Source organism: Macrobrachium rosenbergii, chromosome 25, assembly GCF_040412425.1.
Source record: "Macrobrachium rosenbergii isolate ZJJX-2024 chromosome 25, ASM4041242v1, whole genome shotgun sequence".
NCBI classification, from domain to species: Eukaryota; Metazoa; Arthropoda; class Malacostraca; order Decapoda; family Palaemonidae; genus Macrobrachium; species Macrobrachium rosenbergii.
In genome coordinates this window covers 26,670,151-26,695,021 of record NC_089765.1, presented here as the reverse complement: position 1 = coordinate 26,695,021, position 24,871 = coordinate 26,670,151, and the positions used below count along the sequence as shown (strand labels likewise).

Below are 24,871 nucleotides of genomic sequence, written 5' to 3'. Positions count from 1 at the left end.
GCAGCTAGGGCAAAAAGAAAACGAGAGAGAGAGAGAGAGAGAGAGAGAGAGAGAGAGAGAGAGAGAGAGAGAGAGAGAGAGAGAGAGAGATTTGTCTTCAACTTGTACCGAAGTAATTAAAACTTTGATCGACATTAGAGTCAAGTACTAGAAGTCTGGTGACCTGTGATAATGACAGTGCCAGTGTGAAAAAAAAAAGAAAAAAGAAAAGAGGAGACGACGAAGGCGTCTTAAAAGCTTCAGCTGCATTGGTGCTGACGATGGTGTTGATGATGACGATGGTGTTGATGATGACGATGATGATGATGATGGTGATGATAGCGAGGACGATAATGATCGCGAATGACAGGGAATACGGAAAGTTCTCGAGGGATGAGGTAAAAGAAAGGAAAAAAAAAGTATTTGGTGTGCGTGCACTAGCGGATCCAGGAAAATTTCATGGGGTTACCAACTTTGGGGGCACCAATTTCCACACAAACACACACACACACTCATATATATATATATATATATATATATATATATATATATATATATATATATATATATATATATATATATATATATATATATATATATATATATATATATATATATATATATATATATATATATATATATATATATATATATATATATATAAGTTACAAGTCCTCCTGAGCCTCTGTAGGCTCATGGGGCAGGCGCTGATCTCTGAAATATAAAAATGGGAAAAAATAAAAAAATCTATTATAGAAATATATGTATATGTATTTTTTCCCATTTTTCCCACTTTTATATTTCAGGGGGTCAGCGCCATATATTTCTATACGAGATTTTTTTTCCACCATTTTTATATTTCTCATTCATGTTATTATCTAAATCTTCTATATTATTATTTTTTATTTTTTCATGGGGGGTACTTGCCCAGGCGGCCCCCTCGCCCGGGATCCGCTAGTGTGTGCGTGTGTTCGTAATGTTGATGGATTTGGCTGCAAAAAGCAGGTAAAAAGGGAAAGAACGGTAATCATAATCGAAGCGGATGGGACGAGAGATAGAATGATCAGTTTGGAATATTACGAGACTCTTCTAAACGCAAAAACATTGTGAGAAATTAAGAAGCATAACTACTGGATACACAGATTCACATATTAACATAGACAAAGAATCAGACTGAATGATAACAAAGGAGAGAGAGAGAGAGAGAGAGAGAGAGAGAGAGAGAGAGAGAGAGAGAGAGAGAGATGGGGTATATCTTGAATAAAAATACGAGGCTGAGTTGGGAAGACTGGTAAGAATGATCTTATGATGTTGAAAGGGAACATCAGATAAAATATAATAAAAAAACTTAAACAGATACACATACAGAGAGAGAGAGAGAGAGAGAGAGAGAGAGAGAGAGAGAGAGAGAGAGAGATAGAGAATATCGTAAACAACAGTTAAAAAATGGAATAGGGAATCGACGACGCTGTTAGGAAACAGGAACACCAACATCGATTTTCTTCCAGAAAATGTTTGTTACCAGGAATTTTACTGTGCAATCTTTATTTATCTTCATACGGTAGAATACGGTATACCATATTACAAAGCATAAAACTTGCGTTACTCAAGGAGTCCGGGATAATCGCACCGATGCCTATTCTTTAATAATCCAGAGGTTTATATATACATACCGACTCACACTCTCTCTCTCTCTCTCTCTCTCTCTAATGTGTGTGCAATGAAAAATATATGCGCAATGAAAAATGAATTGAGAGGGGTAATCTTCTTGCAATTCAACCAGGTAAAGATTATTCAAAATTCTCTCACTTCCCTTGTAACTGGAAACCTATTTATAAACATATTGGTTGTTTCAAGTCCCGTTCTACAATGCGGTTCTGTTAATGATTCCGTTGCCTTAAAATTAATGTTTTACATTAAGGTAATTTCTTAGTTAAATTCACTTAGTTACTTCTAGTGTTTGAACTACACATTTCACGTCCATTTCAACACAAAGGTAGGACTTTTTCGTCGAATTTTCTGCTAATGAGATTATTACATAATTATTAGATTATTACATAAGTTTCCCAATAAACGCAATAAATACTAGCCGAGGGTTAACGAAAAAAGCCATTAAGCCTTCATAAATCCAGAACTCTTCTCTTTCTTCCACTGGGCGCTCTTAATTTATACTTAATCACGGTTGCTGTGCTTGCCTAATCCCTCTTAATTAAAACCATAATGAAGGCTTTTGTCACGGTCGCTTAATTGTTATTTGGGCAAATCCGAGTCTAAGCGATTGTCCTACAAAAGAAGAGCTTTTATTGGACATTTTTCCCAGGCGGGGAAGAAAGGGAAACAAACACAAAAGTGAGAGTTTTGCATGAGTTTCTTTTTCCCGCCATTCACGGCGTCCCACTCCGGAGTGGAAAAATTCCGATAATGGGGTCAAATTCGCTTCATTTGTAAACTTCTCCGCCTGGCGTGTTTCGCCCCCAAATGAAGAGTTGTTATTTGTGTCTTAAATGAACAACATTCGACATTTAACTCCGACTTGTGCTCCTGTTTGCACGTGCAATTATGCTTCGGCGTGTTTTACGTCATCTGTGTACTATTTTTTTTTTTTCTCAAATGTTACTTTTTATGCAAACTAAGACTCATTTTTGGATTGGTGTCATTATCCTGTGAAGGGTTCCTTTGCCTTTCTTCAAAGAAAAAGGAGAATCAAATTCTGTCAAGTATCAGCATGTCTCTGCGTGAATTTTTACCTGCATTCATAACCCTATACATACAAATTTACCAAAGTTCACGTGCACACACATATTTATTTATAGATACATACATACATACATACATACATACATACATACATACATACATACATACATACATACATACAGACATATATATATGTATATACTGTATATATACATATATGTATATATATGCATATATATATATACATATATTATATATATATATACATATATATACATATATATATATATATATATATATATATATATATATATATATATATATGAGTTTTGTAAGAGCTGGTGATGCCCTCTAACCCAAGCTGAGAAACAGATTCCGGGAGACTAGTCAGATGTAGTGGGTGCAGCCAGTATGATGCCCATAAAGCTACTAATCTGATAATTTGTGTGTGTATATGTGTGTGTATATATATACATATATACAGATGTATATGTATATATATATATATATATATATATATATATATATATATATATATATATATATATATATATATATATATAATATAATACATACATATATAAATCTTGGACGTGGCAAGCAAGCACCGTTCGTTTTTGTGATATACTTTCTTCGGATGTGGTCTTCGACAGATCTTATAGGCCTACATAAAAAGTTTTGTTTGTAGAGTCACCTCTTTGCAAAACGAAATATTTCTAAGTACTTTAAAATGCATCTTTGTAGAGTGTCATTCTACTTTCCAGCGCGAGACTAGTCCACTGTTCCAAAAATTCCTAAAGTCTTTCATCTTCCTGAATAGCGATTGTGACAGATAGTCGTTCAACTGCAACGACTGAAGGAATACTTATCGAGTCATACAGCCACCACTGTTCCATTCTAATTCCGCAGAAAGTTCACATCAAAACTAATCAATTTCTGTTGTCATGGAGTCGCCTGTACTCGTCCGGAAGCACAAGCCGGATGATGGAGAAGAGTAGCCGTGACCGACCGTGTCCCGTTCGCGTTTTCCCAACTCCCCTCCGCCCAATCCAATTAAAATGAACCGTACTTCGATTAGTGCAACCATCAAGTATTACGCATCTATGGACTGCGGTGTGCCACCGTCCCGCTCAACTGACAACCTGTAAAATTTGCTACTGGTATAACTCAAATCCTGTCGCCGATATTAGTTCCGGTAAACGGCTTCCAGGGCTGACTTTTGAAAGCAGACCCGAAAAAAAAAAAAAAAAAAAAAAAAAACAGATTATGTAGACATCACCTAACTTGTCGGCCATCATTAGGTGAGTATATGCATGTATATATGCACGTACAAATATGCAATTATAAAAATACAGCCGTGCACCTGTAGCCTGCAGATGCCGTAGGAAATGGAGTTACAAAGCTGAGAGATTTAGGTCTTTTGGACTTGCGTTTTTTAAATCTGCTTTTAAGCCGTATCTTGTTGAGACGGAAACTCTCATCAACCCTTTAATGTAATGAGCTTATTGAATTGAAATCTTTGATGCACGCTCGCCGATATAGTCTTTAGCAAGTTCCACTTGCTTCATTACTGATCTCAAAACTTCATGAGTGAAACCTTGGATTCTTTCAGTTAACTAAATCAGTAATCAATAATTATTATCTGGGGATTGACCATATTTCCAACTGTATATTTTCCTGTGCGCCTAACGCCTGCCTGCCCGCCCCTCTCTCTCTCTCTCTCTCTCTCTCTCTCTCTCTCTCTCTCTCTCTCTCTCTCTCTCTCTCTCTCTCTCTCTTTAGATAGTAAGTGCAAAATTCTGTGCATATCAACGTCCTACATTTATTTTGAAGGTTGTCTTAAAATACCCAATTTAAGCGTAGCGTAATTGTTTCACATTTCAATTTCATCTAATACGTTACCATTATTTTGTGATAAGCTTTTATTTAAGAAATTAATAAAATCTGAAGGAATACATTGTCAGTTTTTACTGAAATAAGTCGGTTCAACAGTTATAAAAACTCCTATTTGTCTGCGAAAATGAGGTCTAATCTATTATCAGAAATGTACGTGGGTTCCTAAATTAGCTGGACAAAATCGGAGGCTACACAGTACTCAAGAGCTGACCGGCCATGTTGATCTGTGGAATTTGAATTTAGCCACTCACTCTGTGATTTGCTTTACAGTCTCCACAAATAACGAATGAAGCTTTTGAATCCCGTGACTGAGCCATACTAATCCTCTCCGAGAGACAGTCATGTATAGAATCGTCGATTTTTGGACTCCGGTAAACGGCAAATACATAAACACTGTAGAACTAACTGAAAGTTTTAAAACAAAGAACTTCATGGCAACTACAACCCAGATTTTTCTAACGATACACAGGTCGTCCGGACTTAGTGTACCTTGCGCACCAAGACTACACAACAAAATACCGCCTGAAGTGAAGAGCACACAAGGAGAATGTATATTTAAAAAGGAACTAAAGACTCTCCTATTCTGCAGGAGCTACGATACTGACGAGAAAACACTGAAAGACAATTATAAAATATAAGAAGCACCTTCTTTTGAAAACGTACAAGGGCCCGCCAGAGAGGGAATTATCCCCGGGGAGGGTTCTACATAAAACCAAAGTGAACAGAGTGAAGTGTATACAGCCATACCTCGCGCATGTGGGATGTTACGACGATAAATAAAGTCAGGGTCATCAAACCCCGGGATTAAAAACTCAGCCTTTGACTTGTTACTATTTACAAGAGTCTCAGATAAAAACATCAAATCGTACTTATGGGCACAACTCTGGAGATCAAGACAATTTGACCTTAAGCCCCGAATATCTGAGTAAAGTACTCTGCAATTTTTCTTACTGTAATGAGTAACAGGCCCAGGGTTCAGCTCAATGTGTCCTGAAAGAATCAGAATTAACATAAAATCAGTATCAAAACTGATAGACTCATAACAACAGTAACATTGTTAAAATCAACAGAACAATAAACAACGATGCCATCAACAACAGTATTTACATTATTTACAAAAATTCTACATGTCCATATGTCATTGAAAAAAGCGCTGGAAGCAACTGGTCGACAATGTGGGGCCGACACACCTTGTTAGGCAAATGAAATAGGTTTTCCACAGCAACAACTGGGGAAGGTCAGTCAGGATGGATTTAGAAATAAAACGCTCAGTAGTAATAGATTAGGCAAAGATGAAGGCACTTTCCTGATAAGCCACCGAGCAACTTTTACTTTCTCATCAGCCTCTCCTACACACTTTTTCGGAAAAACAGGAAAGTGAACGAAAGAGGATAAATACCTGATTGTAATCTCAGGCAAAGGTGGAATGGAGGATCAGCCCGACATAAAAATAGATGGTGCCAGTTTGGTCCACCACTGATGGGGCTTGGTAATTCTCTCAAGTTTCCTCTCTAAAGAATTTCCTTGTAATTTCTCTTTTATATGATAATAAATTCTACTTGCAGCATGGCGAGACTCAATAAAAATGGCGTAATTTTCATGTGAATGATTTCGTATCCACTTGTCGACTTTGGTCTGTTTGTCATGGCAAGCTTGTCTACATGAATCATTAAAACCATGGCTGGTCATTTACCTGAATTTTATTACCTTCCTAGAGACATATCTTACTAAAATAGCCATCGGCATTTCATTTAACTTCTTCTTGGGATCTGGTTCTGAAATCTAGGTTCTGAAATCTAGTCTAAATTATTCAGTGCCTAACAAGCTTCAATAATGCAATCCCAACTGGCTCTAGATTTCAGCCAGATCGTTTGTCCATTGGTGGCATTAGGAATATACAGATTGATAGGTATTGCCATCTCAATGGCACAGTGATGGGAAGTGCCTATATACTCGCAGATCTTGGACCTGACGACAGCTGAAAGATATGTGAAAATGAGGTCTAATCCTTTACTTGATATTCCTCAATTAGCCTGACAAAATCGGTGGGTACACAGAACTCAAGAGTTTAACGTGAAGAAGTACCTAGGCCCATTGGATGGTAGAACGCTCACTATGCCGACGACGTGGAGGTGAACAAAACAATATCGAGACTATTGCAATCCGCCAGTGCTAGATTCCTTGTTACTGGTTATTTTGTTTGTTTGGAACTTAGGCATTGTTTGGCTCTAGTTTTCACAAAACTTTTGGCTTTATGCTAAATTATTTTTTGTATTACCAATTTGGCTCTTGTCATCCCAGAGGGGTAGGGAAGTCTATGAATGAAGTAGAATATGTTCCACCAAAGGGAAGCTGACACAAGGGGGTGAGGGCAATTAATGCTGGCGTCTTGTTTGGGATATCCTGTGTTGCTGAAAGGGATGTCTTCCGACCATAGATTTATGGGGTGCAATAGGCTTTGGCTTTGGTGCCCAGAGTTGGGCATCAGTTAGTATGTTGCATATTATCCCAAAATATACTTCATTGATTACTATTCTGGATAGTGTGTCTGTCACTTTGTTTTACTCCCCGAAATTAACATTTTTTGACCAGACGTGGATGGAGAAGCAGTGACAGGTAAATGCTTGATTGTGGGGCAAGCTTTATGATTAGCTGCAGAAGTTGGCAGCTGAGCCAATTTTCGGCAATGAAACTCGTGAAGCTTTATAGAATTACAACGGAATTGTCTGAGTTAAACTATCAGCCTATCAAAACTAGAATAATGTCTAGAATATGTATTATGAATCACCTTGCTATCAAGACTGAGCATCCAAAATATTTGTAAGACTTGTGCTTAAAGCAGCCAAAGAATGGACTAAACACAATACTAGCTACAAATGGTTTCAAGTTATCTGAGCAAAGGGGAACTTCGAATGTCAGTTTTAGAGCCTTCAAATTTGCATTACTAAGGTTGTACTGTATAATAACCTCCTAGGGGACCAAATAGATAGGCTTTCACGAAAGAATTAAAGACTTAATTTCTTGGTTTATGAGAGCGTGAATATGACAATTAATATGGAATACGCCTTGGAACTTTCTGCAAAACTGTGCATAGGACAAATGAACTGTGGATCCCACGGAACGCCTTCGGTGGAGTGGAACCGGAAAAGAATTATTCTGAAAGTAATGTTATGTTTGGGTCCGTTTCGTTATTCCACTGACTTTCAATGACGTCACTGAAATGGCTCTCTCATTGGTTTTCTAATCTGATATTTTGCAGCAATACATATAAATTTATTCTTGATGGCTTAAGTTAATAAATATGATTTAATACACCTACAAAAGTATGTCCTAATTCACCAAAAAATAGTGTCTTACAAATTAAATAAAAATAGGTACGAACGATATCATGGCCGGCTTTTGTTGTGGCACGATCAGCTGTTAGTCTGTGTTGATACTGAGGTCGGCCAGACGACGAAATTTGAAAATTGACGCTCAGCATCTATTTTGCGCTCGCAAAATGGGTTACAGCGATGCTCCCGATGGGCAGGAATGCTTTGAGAAAATATGGACTGTTTCTAAAGCAGGTGGATTTATTGGTAAGTAGGCTAGCATACGGTAGGCTGTGCGCAAGTGTAGGTTAGGCCCACCCAAATTTGTACATTAGATTACTGGCGCCTTTGATTCAGTAAATTTAAAGGCATATTCATAATTAGTCGGGGATAGCATGGACCAACCCGTAACGCTGACTCTAACTTGACAGTTGCCTTACCGCCGAATTTTAGTGAACTTTGGGCCCATAGGCTATCCTTAAGATTGAACTTGGTTCGATCAAAATTAACCAGCCACTCAGACGCTTTAGCAGGACTATTCTTGTCTTGGGTACTTTATCACCACAGGTGGCGGAAATGTAGAGGAGGAGGGCATTTATGGGCAACTGAAAGGCATATCAAAAATGTATTTCAATAGGTGTAGGCTTGGCCTACTGTCAACCTTACCCTCATCAAGGGCACCTAGCCCTGACGGTAATCCTACAGTTTAGGGGTCCAGATTCACTGCTCCCTTGTGTGTGTTTAAGTTTACTCTCTTATTTTCAATTTCTTCTTTCAACAGATCTGTAAACAGATGTATATTTACTAAAAAAAATTAGCAGTTTGTCTGGTAACAGAAGATGAGATTTACGATTTTCTCAAAATTCTGTGGGTCTGTATTGCCTAAGATATGTTTTGTTTATTTATGTTCCCCCATTTATTCCCTGTGTTTTTTTTTTTTTTTATACAATCTCTGCTTCTGTATGCTTATAAACTGCTAATTTTTTCATTGTTTTCCATGATTCAATAAACATTTGATAAATACAGTATATGTGCTGATCTTCACTTTACATAATACAGTGAATCTGGACCCCTAACCTGTAGGGATTACCCCCCTCACCAAGGGCACCTAGCCTTGACCTACCCTGAAACCCCTTCCCAACTGTAATGTGACATTTTAAAATGCCTGAACAGGTTGAGCCCCTTAGTAGAAGCAATGTGACATCATGCACAGCCTGGCAGAATGAAGTGTGGGCCGATTTGGTAGGCTAAATTTTTACTTGATTGCCACACCCTCTCCCATGAGTGCTATGTGTAGTATAAGCCCCATCGGAATGAATCTTAACGCACAAGATGGTAAAATATTGGTAATCCTACAGTTTAGGGTCCAAATTCACTGCATTACGTAAAGTCAAGATCAGCACACATATATCAAATATTTATTGAATCATGGAAAACAATGAAAAAATGAGCAGTTTATCTGCTTACAGAAGCAGAAATTGTAAAAAAAAACAAAGGGAATAAAGGGGGAACGTAAGTAATCAAAAACCTGTCTTAGGGGATATGGACCCATTGAATTCTGAGAAAATTGTAAATCTCTGCTGTTTTATGAAGATAAACTGCTCATTTTTTCAGATTTATCAAAAAGTGGCTGCTGAAGAGCAAGAGCCCATGCCAGGTTCCTACATGGTTCCTGGTTCCTAAGCTTTCACTCCACAAACAGTTGCAGGCACACTGCACTATTTGCTTGAGGTACAGAGCTTTATAGAGCTTTATTCCCTTTGTTTTTATTCAATCTCTGCTTCTGTCAGCAAATATACTGTACAGAGTTTAGGTCAAAGGTCAAGCGCTGGGACCTATGAGGTCATTCAGCGTTGGAAGGGAATTGAGACTAAAAGGTTACAAAGGTGTAACAGGAGGAGACTTTGTAGTTGCACTATGAAGTAATTGTTAGGAGAGGGTGGATAGCAAGATGGAAGAATTGTAATATGAATAGAAGTACAGTAAAAGGAATGAAAGGGGTTGCAGCTAGGGGCCGAAGGGACTGCAAAGAAGGTGCACTGATGGCACTACCCGCCTACGGGTCTGTAAGCAAATAAACTGCTCATTTTTTAGCAAATACAGTTGTCCTCAACGCTAATTGTTCCAGAAGAGTGTCGAAATTCGATTTTGGAATTCTGAGTTAATCCCATAAGAAATAACTGAAAATGGATTAAATTCCTGACCACCAGTCATTACCCCAACCTTGCCTTTTTTATACAAAATTACACATATTACAATTAAATAAGTTCAGAGTTGAATAACTTACCATATCAGAAGCACTTTTACATTTTTAAATGCATACTGTATAAAAAAATTGGAATGAAAAGATTACCGATGGTAGGCTAGGCTGGGTAGCCTATAGGCACTACCAGAATGTACTGCAAACGGTACACATGAAAACTGTTGTTAATAATGATAACATTGAAAAACAAGCCAGATTATTGCATTAAATTAATAATACAGTATTTATAAGCCGAATTACTGTATGTCTGTTATCTGCAAGATGTAAACAAACCACAGCGCCCCTGGTGGCACTGATGGCATAATTTAGGAAATTTTTTTAATTTTATGATAACAGACATAAAAGTAATTCGGCTTATAAATACTGTATTATTAATTTAATGTGATAATCCTTGTTTTTCAACAGCAGCAGCAGCATGTGTGGGCTTTAAATGCTTTTAAAAGTGGCAGCCGCCTGAAACTCTTTTTTCTACAAACATCAAACTCGGATTTCGGTTTGTTGTTTGAGCTCCGATTTAAAATTTACTCATCATTTCATGTTGAAATCTGATTTTTTAGTACAGTCGAGGTTTGCAGGTTCTACTGTATACTTCTGTTTGCAGATCTGTCGAAAGAAGAAACTGAAAATAGGAAAGAAAACTTAAACACACTCAAGGGAGCACTGAATCTGGATCCCTAAACTGTAGGATTACCAGAATATCTGGGTAACAATAATTTTGTAATAGATAAGATTTTCATATTATTAAGAATTTTGAGGAGACTTAAGAGCACAGCACATAGGCTAAGCTCCGATATCGAGTTAGTGGAATTAAAGTTAAAAAATACTGGCAACTGTTATACGTATTACACCAGAGGCACTCTTCAGCCCCGTTTCTTATGGCTAGTTAAATGGTATTATTTTACTTTAAATCATTACTCAAAGGTAGAGTTTTTATGTTGTATCTTAAGTGTCCATAACATGAAGGGTACAAAACTCGTGCTCTTAGGCCGATCATTCAAAAGTTTAGTGTTACTGAAATCTTTTCCCGATGAATGTTGTTACTGGCTCAGATTTTTTATAAGGTTTTATTTATATTGATACTGTCATAAAAGTGGAATACATGATCAATTTTTGTTTGCATGAGTGCATTGTGGGCAAGGATGGATTGTTGTATGGGAAAATTCTGTAAAATGATTGGTTGTTTTGTTACAAGTTTCACAAATTAGGCGTTGCTAGAAAAAGCTGGGTTCCATTTGCAGTCTTGATGCCTTGGGTACAGTTGAGTTTTTCTTGCTCTGTGGATTATTTTGGCTGCATCTCTAAATTCTATGCAGAATTTTGCCCTCCTCACACAGACACTCTTGTTTATGAAAAAAAAAAAAAAAAAAGAAAGGAGGCGATGTAATTTCTCAGTTATTTCAAAAGTATCAGTTATTTCAAAATTATGTTCTTGGAAGGTTTTCATCTTCCACCATGGAAGCTAATTTTGTTTGTGAACCACTGGATGACCTTCCACTGTCTGACACCCAGCAACTTTTAACATCAAGGGAAGATCCTGACCAGTGAAGAGGTCAGTCCTTCAGGTAGTTCTGATTCAAATTGTGGCAAGTTTGTGGAATGTTTTCTAACTAATATCATGCACGAGGGTAAGGACTGGTGCCTTATGTTAGGTTAGGTTAGAGTGGTTGGTTAGGTAGCGACATTATTATTCATTTGCAGTGCCCTAGGTTAGGTTAGGTGGTGGGTCTAGGGCTAGGCGAGGACCTGGCAGCCAGGGTTAGGTGTGGGTTCCAGACCCAGCATCCAAGGTTAGATTAGGTGGGGGTTCAGGGGTGAACACATCCTCCCCCCCAACTGCTAGGTTAGGTTGTTAGGTTAGTTGGGTCTAGGCAGGACCAGGCATCTTAAGGTAAACTAGATGTAGAAGTACAGGTGGACAAAGCCCCCTCCCCCCAGCCAGATTAGGACACAACCACTTGGGTTAGTCTAGGTTAAATTGGTTCCTTTATTTTATTTGTTTTGTCTTTCCTCACTCCAAAACCCTGTTTTCACAGTATGGGCACCAAAATTGTAGCATATAAGGGTGGGGTCTACTATCTAACAAAATGAATGTTAGAAACATTCAAAGTACACAGAAAAAAAAGGAAAATTATATTTTCAAGTACAAAATGCAATAATGATTTAAAGTAAAATTCTACCACTTAAACAGACCAAAACAGCCTAAAAATATATTTGAATTGCGATTGATATTTTTCTTTTTTACTCTTGTATATAAGTTTTCATGTGAGACTGTATTTTCCATTAATTATAGAAACAAACATTTGGATACATGAATGGTAAAGAGGGGAGCAAAACTGTGGCCAAATTGTCTTGTCCCTAAAGAATTGCACACCGTCACCTCTTATTCGGGAATAGTATTCCCCAGTGTGAGCTGGCAGTGACAGTTGAAGAATAAGTGGACCACATGAGAGTATCATCCTTTCTAAAGGTTGAAGGCAATTTTCAATCGCCCCAGGATGAAACATTTGCTGTAGGTAGGGGTGACTCTGGGCTCCCACATGATAGCTTTCTGTTGTATGATACTTCAGGGTACCATGGCGACTTCGGTGCATGTCTTCATGCTGACACTTGGAAAAATATTCCCGTCCCATATAGGAGTTCCAATGTGGTCTTGCATGCATTGTTAGTGTTGGCCTAAGTCTTTTATTGTCAATGTCACCTGATTACAGGAAAGACTTTGGTGTGGTTCATGTGACTCAGGAAGTGCTCATTCCATTGCAGGGTCAATTTTGGCTCAGGGCCTGGCAAACAGTACCAGTAGGTCCAGTCATTCTTTCCAGCAGTCCCAGGAGACTGACAAGAGGTGAGGGCATTGCTGGAAAAGAATGCATTGAAGTTGTTGATGAACTGTCTCCAGGCTTTTGCCTATGACTCATCAATCTTTCTCAATCCCTTTCCATTGAATTAGTTTGTTTGTCAGACTTTGTTAAAGTTGGTGACAGCAGGCACTATGCTTGACTCCAATAGAGTGCAACTTCATGCTTCCAGTGTACCTAAAGGATATGTCTTTCCAATTACTCAACCATCAGACTTCAAGAAAGTACCTCTGCTTTGACTGCACAGGGACTGTTTACCAGTTCAAAGCCCTATACTTCAGACTTGAAATAGCCCCTCAGGTGTTCACACAAGTATTCACCTTGTGTCAGATTAGGCCCACCACACAGGGTACACCACCTGTGCTGCATCCATGATTGATGTGTGTTTGCATCCTCAGGGGCACAGTTTTGACATTTTGCTAAAATGAGGATCTCCCATAAATGGCAGTTCTGTGTTTTCCATTACTTTGCCACTCTTCTATCCAATCTCCCTATTTCATCAGTGATATCTAAACTCCTTTTGTTCCTACAGAACAGATGTAAATTAGAGCCTTTTATATAGTAGTATCTCTTGGCTTGATTTTGGAGACAATTGTTGAACTTTGTAGAATGGTTGGTAGGTTGTGGTTACAGAGGGTGAGTGGTACATACTTCTCACTCACCTGCAACCTCCAAGCACTTTTTTTTTTTTGACATTCTCTCTCTCTCTCTCTCTCTCTCTTTTGATGTTTTCCATTACTTAGCCACTCTTCTGTCCAATCTCCTATTTCATCAGTGATACTTAAACTCCTTTTGTTCCTATGGAACAAATTTAAATTAGACCCTTTTATATGGGAATATCACTCTGCTTGATTTGGGAGACAGTTGTTGAACTTTGTATATGTTAAGCAGTGGTTACAGAGGTGGAGCGGGTGCATACTTCCTACTCTCCTGCAATCTCCAAGCACTTTTTCTCTCTCTCTCTCAACCACTGAGTGGCTTTTTTTCTGCATAATGATGAGGTCTAAACAAGGTAAATAAAGCCTTTCTTGTTCATACACGGAACAAACTTAGGTCTTAACATTACGATAAATCTTCTAGCCACTTTTCATCCATCAATTGTTCACTCCAAGCAGAGATCAGTGATTGGAAAACCTACGGCAGTGTCGTCTTCTCTCAGTCCCCTTGTTCGTGTTTGTAGAAAAGATTACAAGGCTCCTGTTAAGAAATCCCATGTAGTGAAGGCTTTGGAAGTTCACCCGTTTCCTTCTGGGTCCTGCAATTATATGACGGATGTGGGAGATTGTGCACAGCCGCAGACATGTTTTCAGCCTAGACCGATGTTGCCTCGTAGCTCACGCGTCCACGACAAGTCTCCGTCACTCCAGAACTCCTCCCTGTCCATGCTGTCCTTGGAGGTCCTTTGATCATCATTCCAGCCCCCACAACCATGTCTTGTCACGCGTCCACATCCATGACGACATGCACATACTGTACTGTACATGCAGTTAGTTCAATTCATTCAGCCAATCAGCCTCACTCCTCAGCTTCTCGTCATCTCTCACGTTCTCACTTTCCTAGGAGAAATCAGGTTCGTTGTTCGAGTTCGCCCAGTCGCGGACGTGACAGCACAGGCATACAGCCATATATCAACACACGGCTGTCACACAGAAGTGGAAATTCTCCCGACTGTTCTTGCAAACTAGACGACCCTCAGGCAAGATTACCATCGTCTACTCCTGGCTTTCAAGCCCCCAGCCCACCTCTTGCCACCCCTCAATGGATTCCCTGGGTTGGAAGAAACTGATACATCATGGCATTCTTGGGTGAAGGTAGGTCAGTTGTTTCCTCCTATCTCACCTGAGTAGCCAAACCCTCATTGCCACCAATACCTTGTCCTACAATTTTATATGTTTTTTACTGGTTTCCAGCTGGCACTAAAAGATTTATCCTAACATTAAGACCGTGGGTGTGATAGCAATGAAAAATACAAATTAATTAAAAATTTGTCATTTTTTGAGTTTATCACAATTGTGGAATTCATGTTTGTCTCTAAATCTACAGTCAACTGAATCGAAGTACAGGTGTTTGCTCCCATATATATACAAACCTTCATTCTTTTCATAGGATTTAGCTTGTGAACGCAAGCTGAAATGGCTGTTTGACTTCAAGACAAGCTCGTTAACTGTCGAAGGGGGAAGCCTCGCCCACTCATCGGTCTGCACTCAGCATTGCTTTCTGCCACTGTAGTGTAAAAACATCCCTGCGCTTCTTTGCCCGACTGATGTTTGCTTTTTTTGGGGGGAGTGTGTCTTCCAAGCCTTTATTTCAAAGTAATGATCAACTCATTACATATTTTAAGCCCAATAGAGTATAAGTTACAACATCCCATATGTCCAACAAGCTAGAGGTGTGAGATATAAAGTAACTTTTATTTTTTAAATGAACCATACCTCTCCATTATATAGCATTTACTTCTGTGCCAGTGGTAGTTGAACAGATTGAAAAAAAAAAAAAAAAAAGGACATTCAGTTTTCTATGAATGTCTGTCTTCTATCCATCTAGTACGTCCCCTATCCCCACCAGGGGACTGAAAGGTACAAACACTCTTAGCCAGTCAGTCTCCTTCTGTCACTGGTTTCAGTAGGTCAACAGATTGTACAGCACTCAGTTTTCTGTTGGTTTGTTTTTTGGATGTTCTTTTCTGTTGGTTTGTTTTTTGGATGTTCTATTTTTTTTTTTTTTTTAATATTCATTCATTAAGAACCTGTAAGGTAAGAGCTGCCGTTTTATTGACCGTCATAATGTGTTGTTGCTGAGGGAAAGGTTATGACTGGATAACTACGTGACTCATAGTTGAGCAAAATGCGGTAATTGATCGTGAACAGAGAGAGCTTGTTAAGTTGTAGAAACAACTATAGAGGATAAAAATTGTAAGACTTGAGTTAAAGGGATGCATGTCTTCTCTGCTTCCTCATTTATCAACTGGTTAGGTCCTCTGCTGCTTTTCTTCACTATGTTACTCCAAATGAGCTTCCCATCGATTCAGGGCATTGGATTTGATAGGAAGGAGTCATTTTTTATGTTCACTGATTCGGGTTGTTTCCTGCGTTGGAGGAAGGGTCAACACCTCTGCTTTTTTCTTGCCTTGTCCTTGGCACGTCCCGTCTTACTCCCTTGTGGCTTGGAGTGACAGGGAACTGGGACATGTCAGAAATCGGTTCAGATCTGGGCCCGTTGTTTCCTTCCTCTGTTCAGTCTGATGTCTGCCGCTCTAGTTCCAATGTTAGCGGCACCAGTTCTAGCACCAGAATTCATTCTCTGTTAGAATCACTCGGGTAAGAATAAGAGGAGTCTCCCAATGTTTTTTCCCCTCTTTAATTTTACCGTATCAGATCGGCTTGGTAGCAGTGATGCTTCAAATTTCTGGTAGTATTTAAGCGAGTTTAAGCTGCCTTGTCAAGGAAAGTTATCTTTTGTTTTGACGAGTTTCACTTCATCCCCTGTAGTTAAGGATCGTTCATGGTTTAAGGCTAGTATAAGTGTCAGCTAGGTTCTAGTGAGAAGCCTAGACTGTCCACGGCTTTCCCATGTTTCATGGCTTTTTTTGGCCAAGGCAATGATGGAACGCAGCGGTAGCCTGCGCCTAGCACGAATTTGCGCATTTTGTCCAACCACCTATCACTTGCGTATCACTGGCATGCCTATTGCCTGTGCACCTGTTACATGCACGCCTATTGCCTGCATGCCTATCACTTGCCTGTATACACCTATCGCTTGCGCACCTATGGCTTATGTGCCTATGGCTTGTCTGCCTATTGAGTTCGCACTTATCGTGTGACTGCCCATGGTTTGCGTGCCTATGGCTTGTCCGCGCATCGCATGCAGACCTATACCTTGTCCACCTATCGCTTGGCTGCATAGGGCTAGTGCTCGTCTCACCTGTGCGCTTTTTGTTAGCTAGCTTACTGATTGTACTTGTGCACCTGAGCTTCTATTGCCTTTGTGCCTTTTGCTTCCGCGTCTATCGATTACGCTCCTACCGCGTGCACCTATTGCCTGTGCTCCTGTCTTCAGCCTCCAGTTTGATTTTGGCCTGCCTTAAAGAATCTTGGCTGTGCGCTGTTGTTTCAGCTTTCATTTCAGCATGCAGGTGGTTGAAGTTAGTAGTCTCAACATTCTGTGGTGGGAGTTTCTATCGGTAAACAGTTGGTTACGGTTTTGTTTCTTTTTTCTGATTCTCCCATGGTGTAGGAACGTTCTTGTTATTGTGAGCCGGAGCAAGTGGTTTTGTCAGTGGTGATTTTCAGGAGTTAGTTCAGTGCAGTCAACTGTTGCCCTTCCGCCATAGTGTATTGTAGTCTTTGCCACGTTCTGACATATTTTTCTTTCTGCAAGGAGAGGTTAATGTATGTTTTGTGGAAATAGAGCCTTCCTTTGAGCTGTAATTCATTAGATTTGGCTTGTATATGTTCAAAGCTTTAATGCAGTTCATGGAAAGGGAGCCTCTCAAGATTTTTCTTTCTTGCCGCCACTTATTGGAGAGAGATAACTATTTAGTAATTGAGGGGTCCTCTTCCCAAAAAAGAGCATTGGGTAAGGACTAGTCCCTGAGCAGGTTTTGACTTTGGATTTCAAGATATTCTCAATGTTCAGGGTTTTCTTATAGAGAAAGTTACAACTTTATTTGTGGCGTCTATCGCCGCTGATCGCTTCTAAGAGGTTTTCAGTCCTTGTAGTTTTTTTTTTTTATTGAAGCAGAGGTCTTCTCATCAAGTTCATACGACTCTGGGGAAGTTTTCTGACCTTTGGAAGAATCAGGCTTGGGTTCTTTCCTGTTACCTGTTCCCGGGGTCTCTTATCAGATTCGTTGTTATTTTAAGCTCTTATCGGAAGGATCTGGTCCTTTAGATGCCTCAATGTAGGTCTTGGGCGCGATTATGAAGATCTAGAATTTCGGGAGTTTAACCAGTATTGGAGGAGGTGTTACACCTATAATCCTGAATTCTTAGCAATCGGAGGAAATTCGAGCAGTGTGTATGTAGAGTAAAGCACAACTAGCAATGGTATCAGACAAACCATCTTCCCTCCTTAGGTAAATATATGTATACACGTATATATATATATACAATGTGTAAGTTTATATACATACAGTTATTTCCCCATTTACGATGGGGTTAGGTTACAAAAACCCCATCGTTTCTAGGGTATACAGTACAACCTACAATATACCCACAGCTTACCATGGTTTTGTTGTTACCATATTGTATTACCATATGCAAGATAAAAATGTGTAGGCTATGTGTGACATACAGACCTAGGCTATCCCAGGTGTTACACTGATAGTATCCATTTGCAAAAGTCAAATAGGCTATTACAGCTGTATTTCAGATAAAGGTAATAGTAATGAACTTATTTTACTTACAGAATCCATTCATACTGTATTACACTGACATATCATCGTAATATGTGTAAAAAAAAAAATAATCGTCCCACCTGTGGCGAAAAAGTGATGTTCAGAATCAGCTGATTCAGCCTACTACCAAAAGAATTAGGTAAAAAATTTTTAGATGCTAAAAGAAGTTAATGTATTAACGGAATTATTATTTTTTCAACAATGTAAAATGGGTATACAAAAGTAAACTAACATACAGTACATTATGTTAAAAGTAAAATCAGTAAAATCCCTCACAGTCACAAAACAGGTGTTTCCTGCTGATTGTTTGTTTACCAATGTAAACTCTCTCTCTCCCTCTCTCTCAGTACTGTACATATCCTTTCATGGAATATGAATTACTGTATCATAAACATGAAATATGAATTACTGTATCAAAAACATAAAACTCCAAGAAGTTCACGAAGACATCGTACTCTGCTGCTCGTGCCCATCGCGCACGAAATTTTAAATATTTTCAATATTGTCATATCGGTATTGCTTCGTAACTTCGAAACCATTGGAACTGCTAACCCCATCACAAACTCTATTTATCGTAAAATGTAACATCATAAATGGGGAAATACCTGTACATTATACAGGAAATCCCTGGTTAACGGCGGGGGGTTCCACCCTCCTCCTGCAAACCTGTTTGTCCACCCAGGGTGGGGGCAGGGTAGATAGGGGATCGGGAGGGTAGGGGAGACAGCAGTGCCGGGTTCCAGCACGCGGCAACAAGCTCATCATTAAATATTTTTTATGCAACTAGATGTTGATAGCATTATTGTTTATTTACCTTTTACTCAGAATAGGAGACTCCTCTTTGGACAGAAGCAGAGAAGATGTAGCTTTTCCTTGGGTTGTCCTGGATAGGAACAATGTGCTAAGGGGCCTAATAAACAGGAGGAATAGTATTCTGCCAACAGAATCGTCTCTGAATTTTCAGCCATGTCAGTTTCTATAAGAACTTTAATAAATCTGAATATAGGCATATTCATGACTAGAACAGAAAGTTACCAATATTTAACTTCCACTTCTAGGTCTTCTGACTGATTTAGCGGGTGTTTTTTCACCAACATTAGTTGGTTATGAACTCTTACATCTCACATTTTATGATTGGAAGAGAAACATTTATATCCAAGGAATATAGGATGTTCTTAGTAGTGCCTTGGTGGCTGTAAGAGGAATGATTTTGAATTCTATTGCCTGTGTAGTATATATCCAAAGAACTCATTCTTTTAGGAAGTTCTTTTAAAACTTCCACATGCTAAAGTTTTCTAAGCTTCCACAAGATTTCAATGTTCATGTTGACACTATAACTATCTTGTGCTAGATTAAGGTTTATTTGGTGTGGACTGAGGGTCTATCAAGTTTTCAGAGGCAGTGGTTAGTTTCTCTCTTCTGGAGTTGGGCTGGAAGTATTTCCTGAGCATGCACCTTTATAGGCGAGTTCATTATGTTCTTAGTTTCTTAGTTACTCTAAATGCTGTCAGTTCCAGCTATTATAGATTTTAGGTCTTTGTCTTCCTATGTTTTAGGTGACACTCTACCAGACACTGCTTACAACCTGGACTCCAGGAGGTCTTTAGGCCAGGTGTAATGAAGGTGCCTGGTACACCATAACTTCTTGGAACCTTGATGGTGTAGTTTTTGCCTCCAGAGCTGGTTGAGTCTCTAGTAAAAGCCTCTTGAAGCAATTAAACCCTCTCTTGGTAGCCCTAGGACCTTTGAAATGGTAAGAGATTTCCAAGTACTGTATTGCAGAATACTGGCTTCTGCATTGAAGACACTAGTCTTGTTCTTGACCTAGGTTGAGGCATTCCCTTTCTCAGGGTTGTTAAATGCAGCCTGGACCTACTTAAAGGTAATGAGTTTGACACTTTTATGCCATACAAGGGCAATTAGTGTACTCAAATAGATTATGCCTATTAGAGAGATATTAATCATTTTATGTTTAAGGAGGAGTGAACACTACTATGTCTAAATGCTCTGCCCTTTTTTCTGTTATTTGGTCAAATTAACTGTAACCTCATCCTTGTTTTTTATTTCAATTTGTTGAACTACCGCTGGTGCAGAAGTAAAAGTTATATAATGGAAGAGGTAAGTATTTAAAGAATAGATCTTAAATTCAGCATTTATATTTTCCAATAAGAAAACATACTAATATGGAGAATTACTTTCCAGGACTCTTGAGAAAGATTGCCTATTTTGAATATTATGGTACTGTAATATTTAGAGCATTATTACATTAGTATAATCATTGTCTGCTAGTGAAATTTTGCTAAGATTTATTTAAAGAAGAATGTACAGCATTTCAGGAAAAAAAAAACTACTTTTAACTTTTTTCTGGTGTTGAAGTGTACTGGTATAAAGTATTTCCAAGGAAAGTGATTACAAGGATGTTACAGTGTAGTGGTTGAGGTCACATTGCTATCAGGTTCTGGGTGATGACGGGTGTTATCTGGTGATATAGGTCCCTCATAGTTGCCTTGTGCTTCACTTTGTGTGTTATTTGGAGGCAAGGGTTGGCTGTTGTTTTAGGTATACTGTAGTACTGTATACTTTGATCATGCCAAACTAATTATTCTCTTATGCTTACAGGCGTGATGTTATCAACATATGATACACTGATGTACACCAAGCCCCAAGGATATGTACCAACAATTGCAACATATTTGAAGAGCACTGTGCCAATGGTAGTAGCTGGGGCAACATTTGCAGCTGTGACATGTGCTGCATGCAATATTCGTAAAAAAGATGACAAAATTAATTACCTCCTTGGAGGGGCATCAGCTGGTAGCATATTTGGAGTAGCCAGTAAGTCTTTTTGGTATTTTCTCATGAGTACGTAGCATATATATAGTAGCCTTTTGTTCTACACAAATGCAAACCTCCATTCTTTATATAGGATTTAGCTTGCAAATGCGAGCTGGAATGGTAATTAACTTTCAGTCAAGGTCGTTGACCACTGACGGGTAGGGGGAAACCCCATCCACCCGTCTGACCTGACTGCACTCCGCTTTGTTTCCAGCCGCCATCATGTGAAGACATCTCCATGGTTCTCTGCCTTACTTGCTGTTCACTGTCAGCTTATACTTTTTCTTGTTTCTTGAATTAAATATATTGTTGTGATTGTTGTTTTGAGGTTTTTTGCAATGCAAACCCCTCAATCACTTAAGCCTGTTTTCTAGGAGATGAAACCCCAGGTGTTTAGGTGCTGTCCAGGAAAGATAGGTCATGTAACTGGCCCCCTCTTTAGGCATGGGAAGAGAGATAGAAAGTAAAACAAACCCATTGGTTTTCATAGCAAGTTTTATTGTTCCAACAATATAATCCTTGTGGAGGGGGGAGATAGAAAGTAAAACAAACCCATTGGTTTTCATAGCAAGTTTTATTGTTTCCAACAATATAATCCTTGTGGAGGGGGGAGATAGGAATTTATGTTCAAGAATGCTAAGTCTTTTTTCAGTGTTGCTCAGTTGTCAGCTTACGTAAGAGTCGGATCATGATCATTTGCCATTGTTTGAAAGTAAAACCTGACAACTTCCATGCTCTAAGCACTTTTTTTTAATTTCCTTAAAATCCTTTTGCTAGAGAAGGTTGTCAGTACAGCTCAATGAACATGGAACTCAAGTTTTGCCTTGCTTTATTTGCAAGACATCAAATTTTGTGTGAGAATTGTCAAGCTCATAGTTCTAACATCAAGGCTGAGATGATTTTCTCATGGACCAAATAAAAGAGAATTTTCCTTTCTCTCCTATCTTATGTTATTAGGAAATCCTGGTGTTGAGTTTGGGAAGCACAAAGGTACACATTAGTGTATAGGAGCATACCATTATATCTGAAGGTAGTTACTGTCTGTAGTTTTGGACTCTTAAGTTATGAGCTCTCAACCCAGGAACAAGAGTCACCACTACTCTAAAAGATAGTCCATTTTCCCTTGTAAGAGGATCCTCTAAAAGATAGTCCATTTTCCCTTGTAAGGATCCTCTGACAAGTCTCACTACAAGGACCTTACACCCTGCTGTGGATCCACTGTCTGGCAACAGTACGTACCAGGAAGGATCACACAACAGGCAAGAATGTTTAAAAGCTTTTTTGCTTGTAAGAAATGCTTCTAGTTTGCTTGGCTGAACAGGTGTTTTTCTGGCTGCACAAACCGACCACCCTCATTCACTGTGGTAGTCAGCTAACTTTAACAGTAGGTAAGATTTATCCCAAATATTGAAAATTTGTATGATAAAATTAATCACTCTACTTTCACTACCTGACTTACAAACAAGTTATGTTCCAGATGGCCGTTCATATCTTGAATTGTTCATAAGTTGGTTTTTAATTTGTAGTTCATACTTTTTTTTTTTATGTTTGCATTCCTGAGTTGACTCAGGAGTCTTAGATTATACTATTTTCACTGTATTTTTAATTATACAGTAATATAGTCACTTGGGATGTTAGAAAGGTAAAAATAAGAAAATAAAATTTAGATTCACGCAATATTCAAAATTTAGTATTTTTTCCATGCCTTCAAAGTTGTGAACTTGGAGAGAATTTCACAGGCACAGCGTCTCACATTGGAAGTTGCACAACTCCATCTATTAAAAATACATGCTAAACATTTCCTCTGGGGAGAGGAAATATAGAAAATGGGAATTCATCAAAGAACGAGTTAATTCAGGAAAATAGAAGTAAGTAGGAATATTTTAAGAGTATGAACGAGTATTCTCATGACTGCAAGAATAAATAGTAGTTAATCACAAGAATACTCAGGATAATCAGGGAAGGGATTAAAGGAACAGGTTCTTTTCTTCCTTGTGTTCTTCTGTTCTTGGCAAAAATTCTTATTAGCAGAATAGGTGCGCAGGGCAGTTACTGTGACAAGATCACATATAGATATTCCTATAAGTGGTTAAATAACATCTTTAAAACCCATTACTTTATATTCAAGAAATGACATTGTATGAAAAAATAAATATACTGTAGTAGTAACAAAACAGGTTACGGCCAATGTTGGAATATGGAATTTGTTGTATTTAAAAAACAACACAAGTTATTTAGTCTTGTCATAGAATTGAATTATTGATGTTTGATGAATTGCCCAGGTGATACAATCTGTGTATATGCAGACTGTAGAAAAAACTATGTTAAAAATTTTTTGCTTTACAACAGTGGCAAATTTTCGAAGCAGATCAGGTAAAGGAATTTTGTCAGTATCTCCATCATTTTCGATTAAGCAAATAAAGTTTTTAAAAACTGTAATTTAATAAGACAGGTCTTATGTTTATTATTTATAAAAACAAATGCTGTTGGTCCAGCCTTGTGAAAGCTAAATAAATTAGCTTAGTGAATCTGTTACTTAATATGATTAAAGAACACTAGAGTATATTTCATCTAATGTATCATCTTATTAAGATAGTTATTAAAACATTGAGATCATGTGGTGAAAATAAGTTTTCCTTGTTTTTCTGTTACATTTGTTTTTCTGTTACATTTAAACAGTTGGTATGTGTAAATTTGACACACTTTACTTCATGCCCCAAGCAACCACATTATGCATGTGTTAAATAAACTTTTTCATTGATCAGAATGTTTTTCATTTTTCTAGTTGTTTATATTCTTAATTAGCCTAGTAATGTACATGCTCGTTTATTCCTTTTTTAGAATGTAATTTTTCAGATTTATACTTCTTGCCCAATTTTGAAATCCTTCTAGATAAAAATTGTGATTTAATCTTCTCTTTGCAGCTCGATCTGTCAAAGTTGGAGTGCCTGTTGCATTTTTCCTAAGTTTGGCTGCAGCAGTGTACAAGGACTCCCTACAAAATGGCTGGGAACCTTTTCCATACAGGGAACATAAACGTGGTTTTAACCACACATACTTTGATTTTACTCTCGGTAGTCAGAAGTGATTGTCAGAATGACCATGCAACAGATGTTAGTCCCCACTTTCTTGTATTTATCCTAGGTCATTGTTATTTAAATAAACTAGGTCATTGTTATTTCAATAAGCAAGTTTGAATGTAATGATCAGCCAGCCCAAGTAAGTAAGTTTTGATTCGGCTGTTTTTCTTGTAAGGGATATGAGCTTTTAGCTTATTAATTTATCAAAATATTTTGTAAAAAACATAACTGTAAATAAATATGTCTAATTATGCATTATTGTATTAATTTGTATTTTTTTTGGGGGGAGGGTTAACGTTGGTTAGCAAGTTCACCCCACAACTCATAGTTCCCAAATAGCTCAGCACTTTGTTGGAGTGAGGAGGACAGACTTAACTGGCACAAGGAAGAACAGAGTGATGACAGTTTGGCAGTTTTTCTCCCATGGAAGTCCAACTGTACCTTTCAAGGCCAGCTCAGAGTACTCAATGAAGATGCAACCTTTGTTGACCTGGGAATGATCTCTCCTTTCCTGATATTTGGAGTGGATTTTGTTGGCTACTGCATAGAAACTGACCGAG

The 24,871-nt window shown here is 38.3% G+C and overlaps 1 protein-coding gene across 1 annotated transcript; it reads left to right on the top strand.

Annotated features, from left to right (window-relative positions):
- The first annotated feature begins 7,949 nt into the window (after positions 1–7,949).
- On the top strand, positions 7,950–24,564 carry ND-B14.7 (NADH dehydrogenase (ubiquinone) B14.7 subunit). Its single transcript, XM_067127181.1, has 3 exons — positions 7,950–8,150; positions 21,016–21,231; positions 24,156–24,564. The coding sequence occupies exons 1-3, from the start codon at positions 8,072–8,074 to the stop codon at positions 24,317–24,319; spliced, it is 459 nt and encodes a 152-aa protein (XP_066983282.1). The 5' UTR covers positions 7,950–8,071; the 3' UTR covers positions 24,320–24,564.
- Positions 24,565–24,871: the final 307 nt, after the last annotated feature.

Bases quoted from the DNA above. Each gene is read 5' to 3' on its own strand.
- ND-B14.7 (XM_067127181.1), top strand. From the start codon at position 8,072: ATGGGTTACAGCGATGCTCCCGATGGGCAGGAATGCTTTGAGAAAATA. The intron at 8,151-21,015 runs GTAAGTAGGCTA...TTATGCTTACAG, and splicing joins TAAAGCAGGTGGATTTATTG to GCGTGATGTTATCAACATAT. The intron at 21,232-24,155 runs GTAAGTCTTTTT...TTCTCTTTGCAG, and splicing joins TAGCATATTTGGAGTAGCCA to CTCGATCTGTCAAAGTTGGA.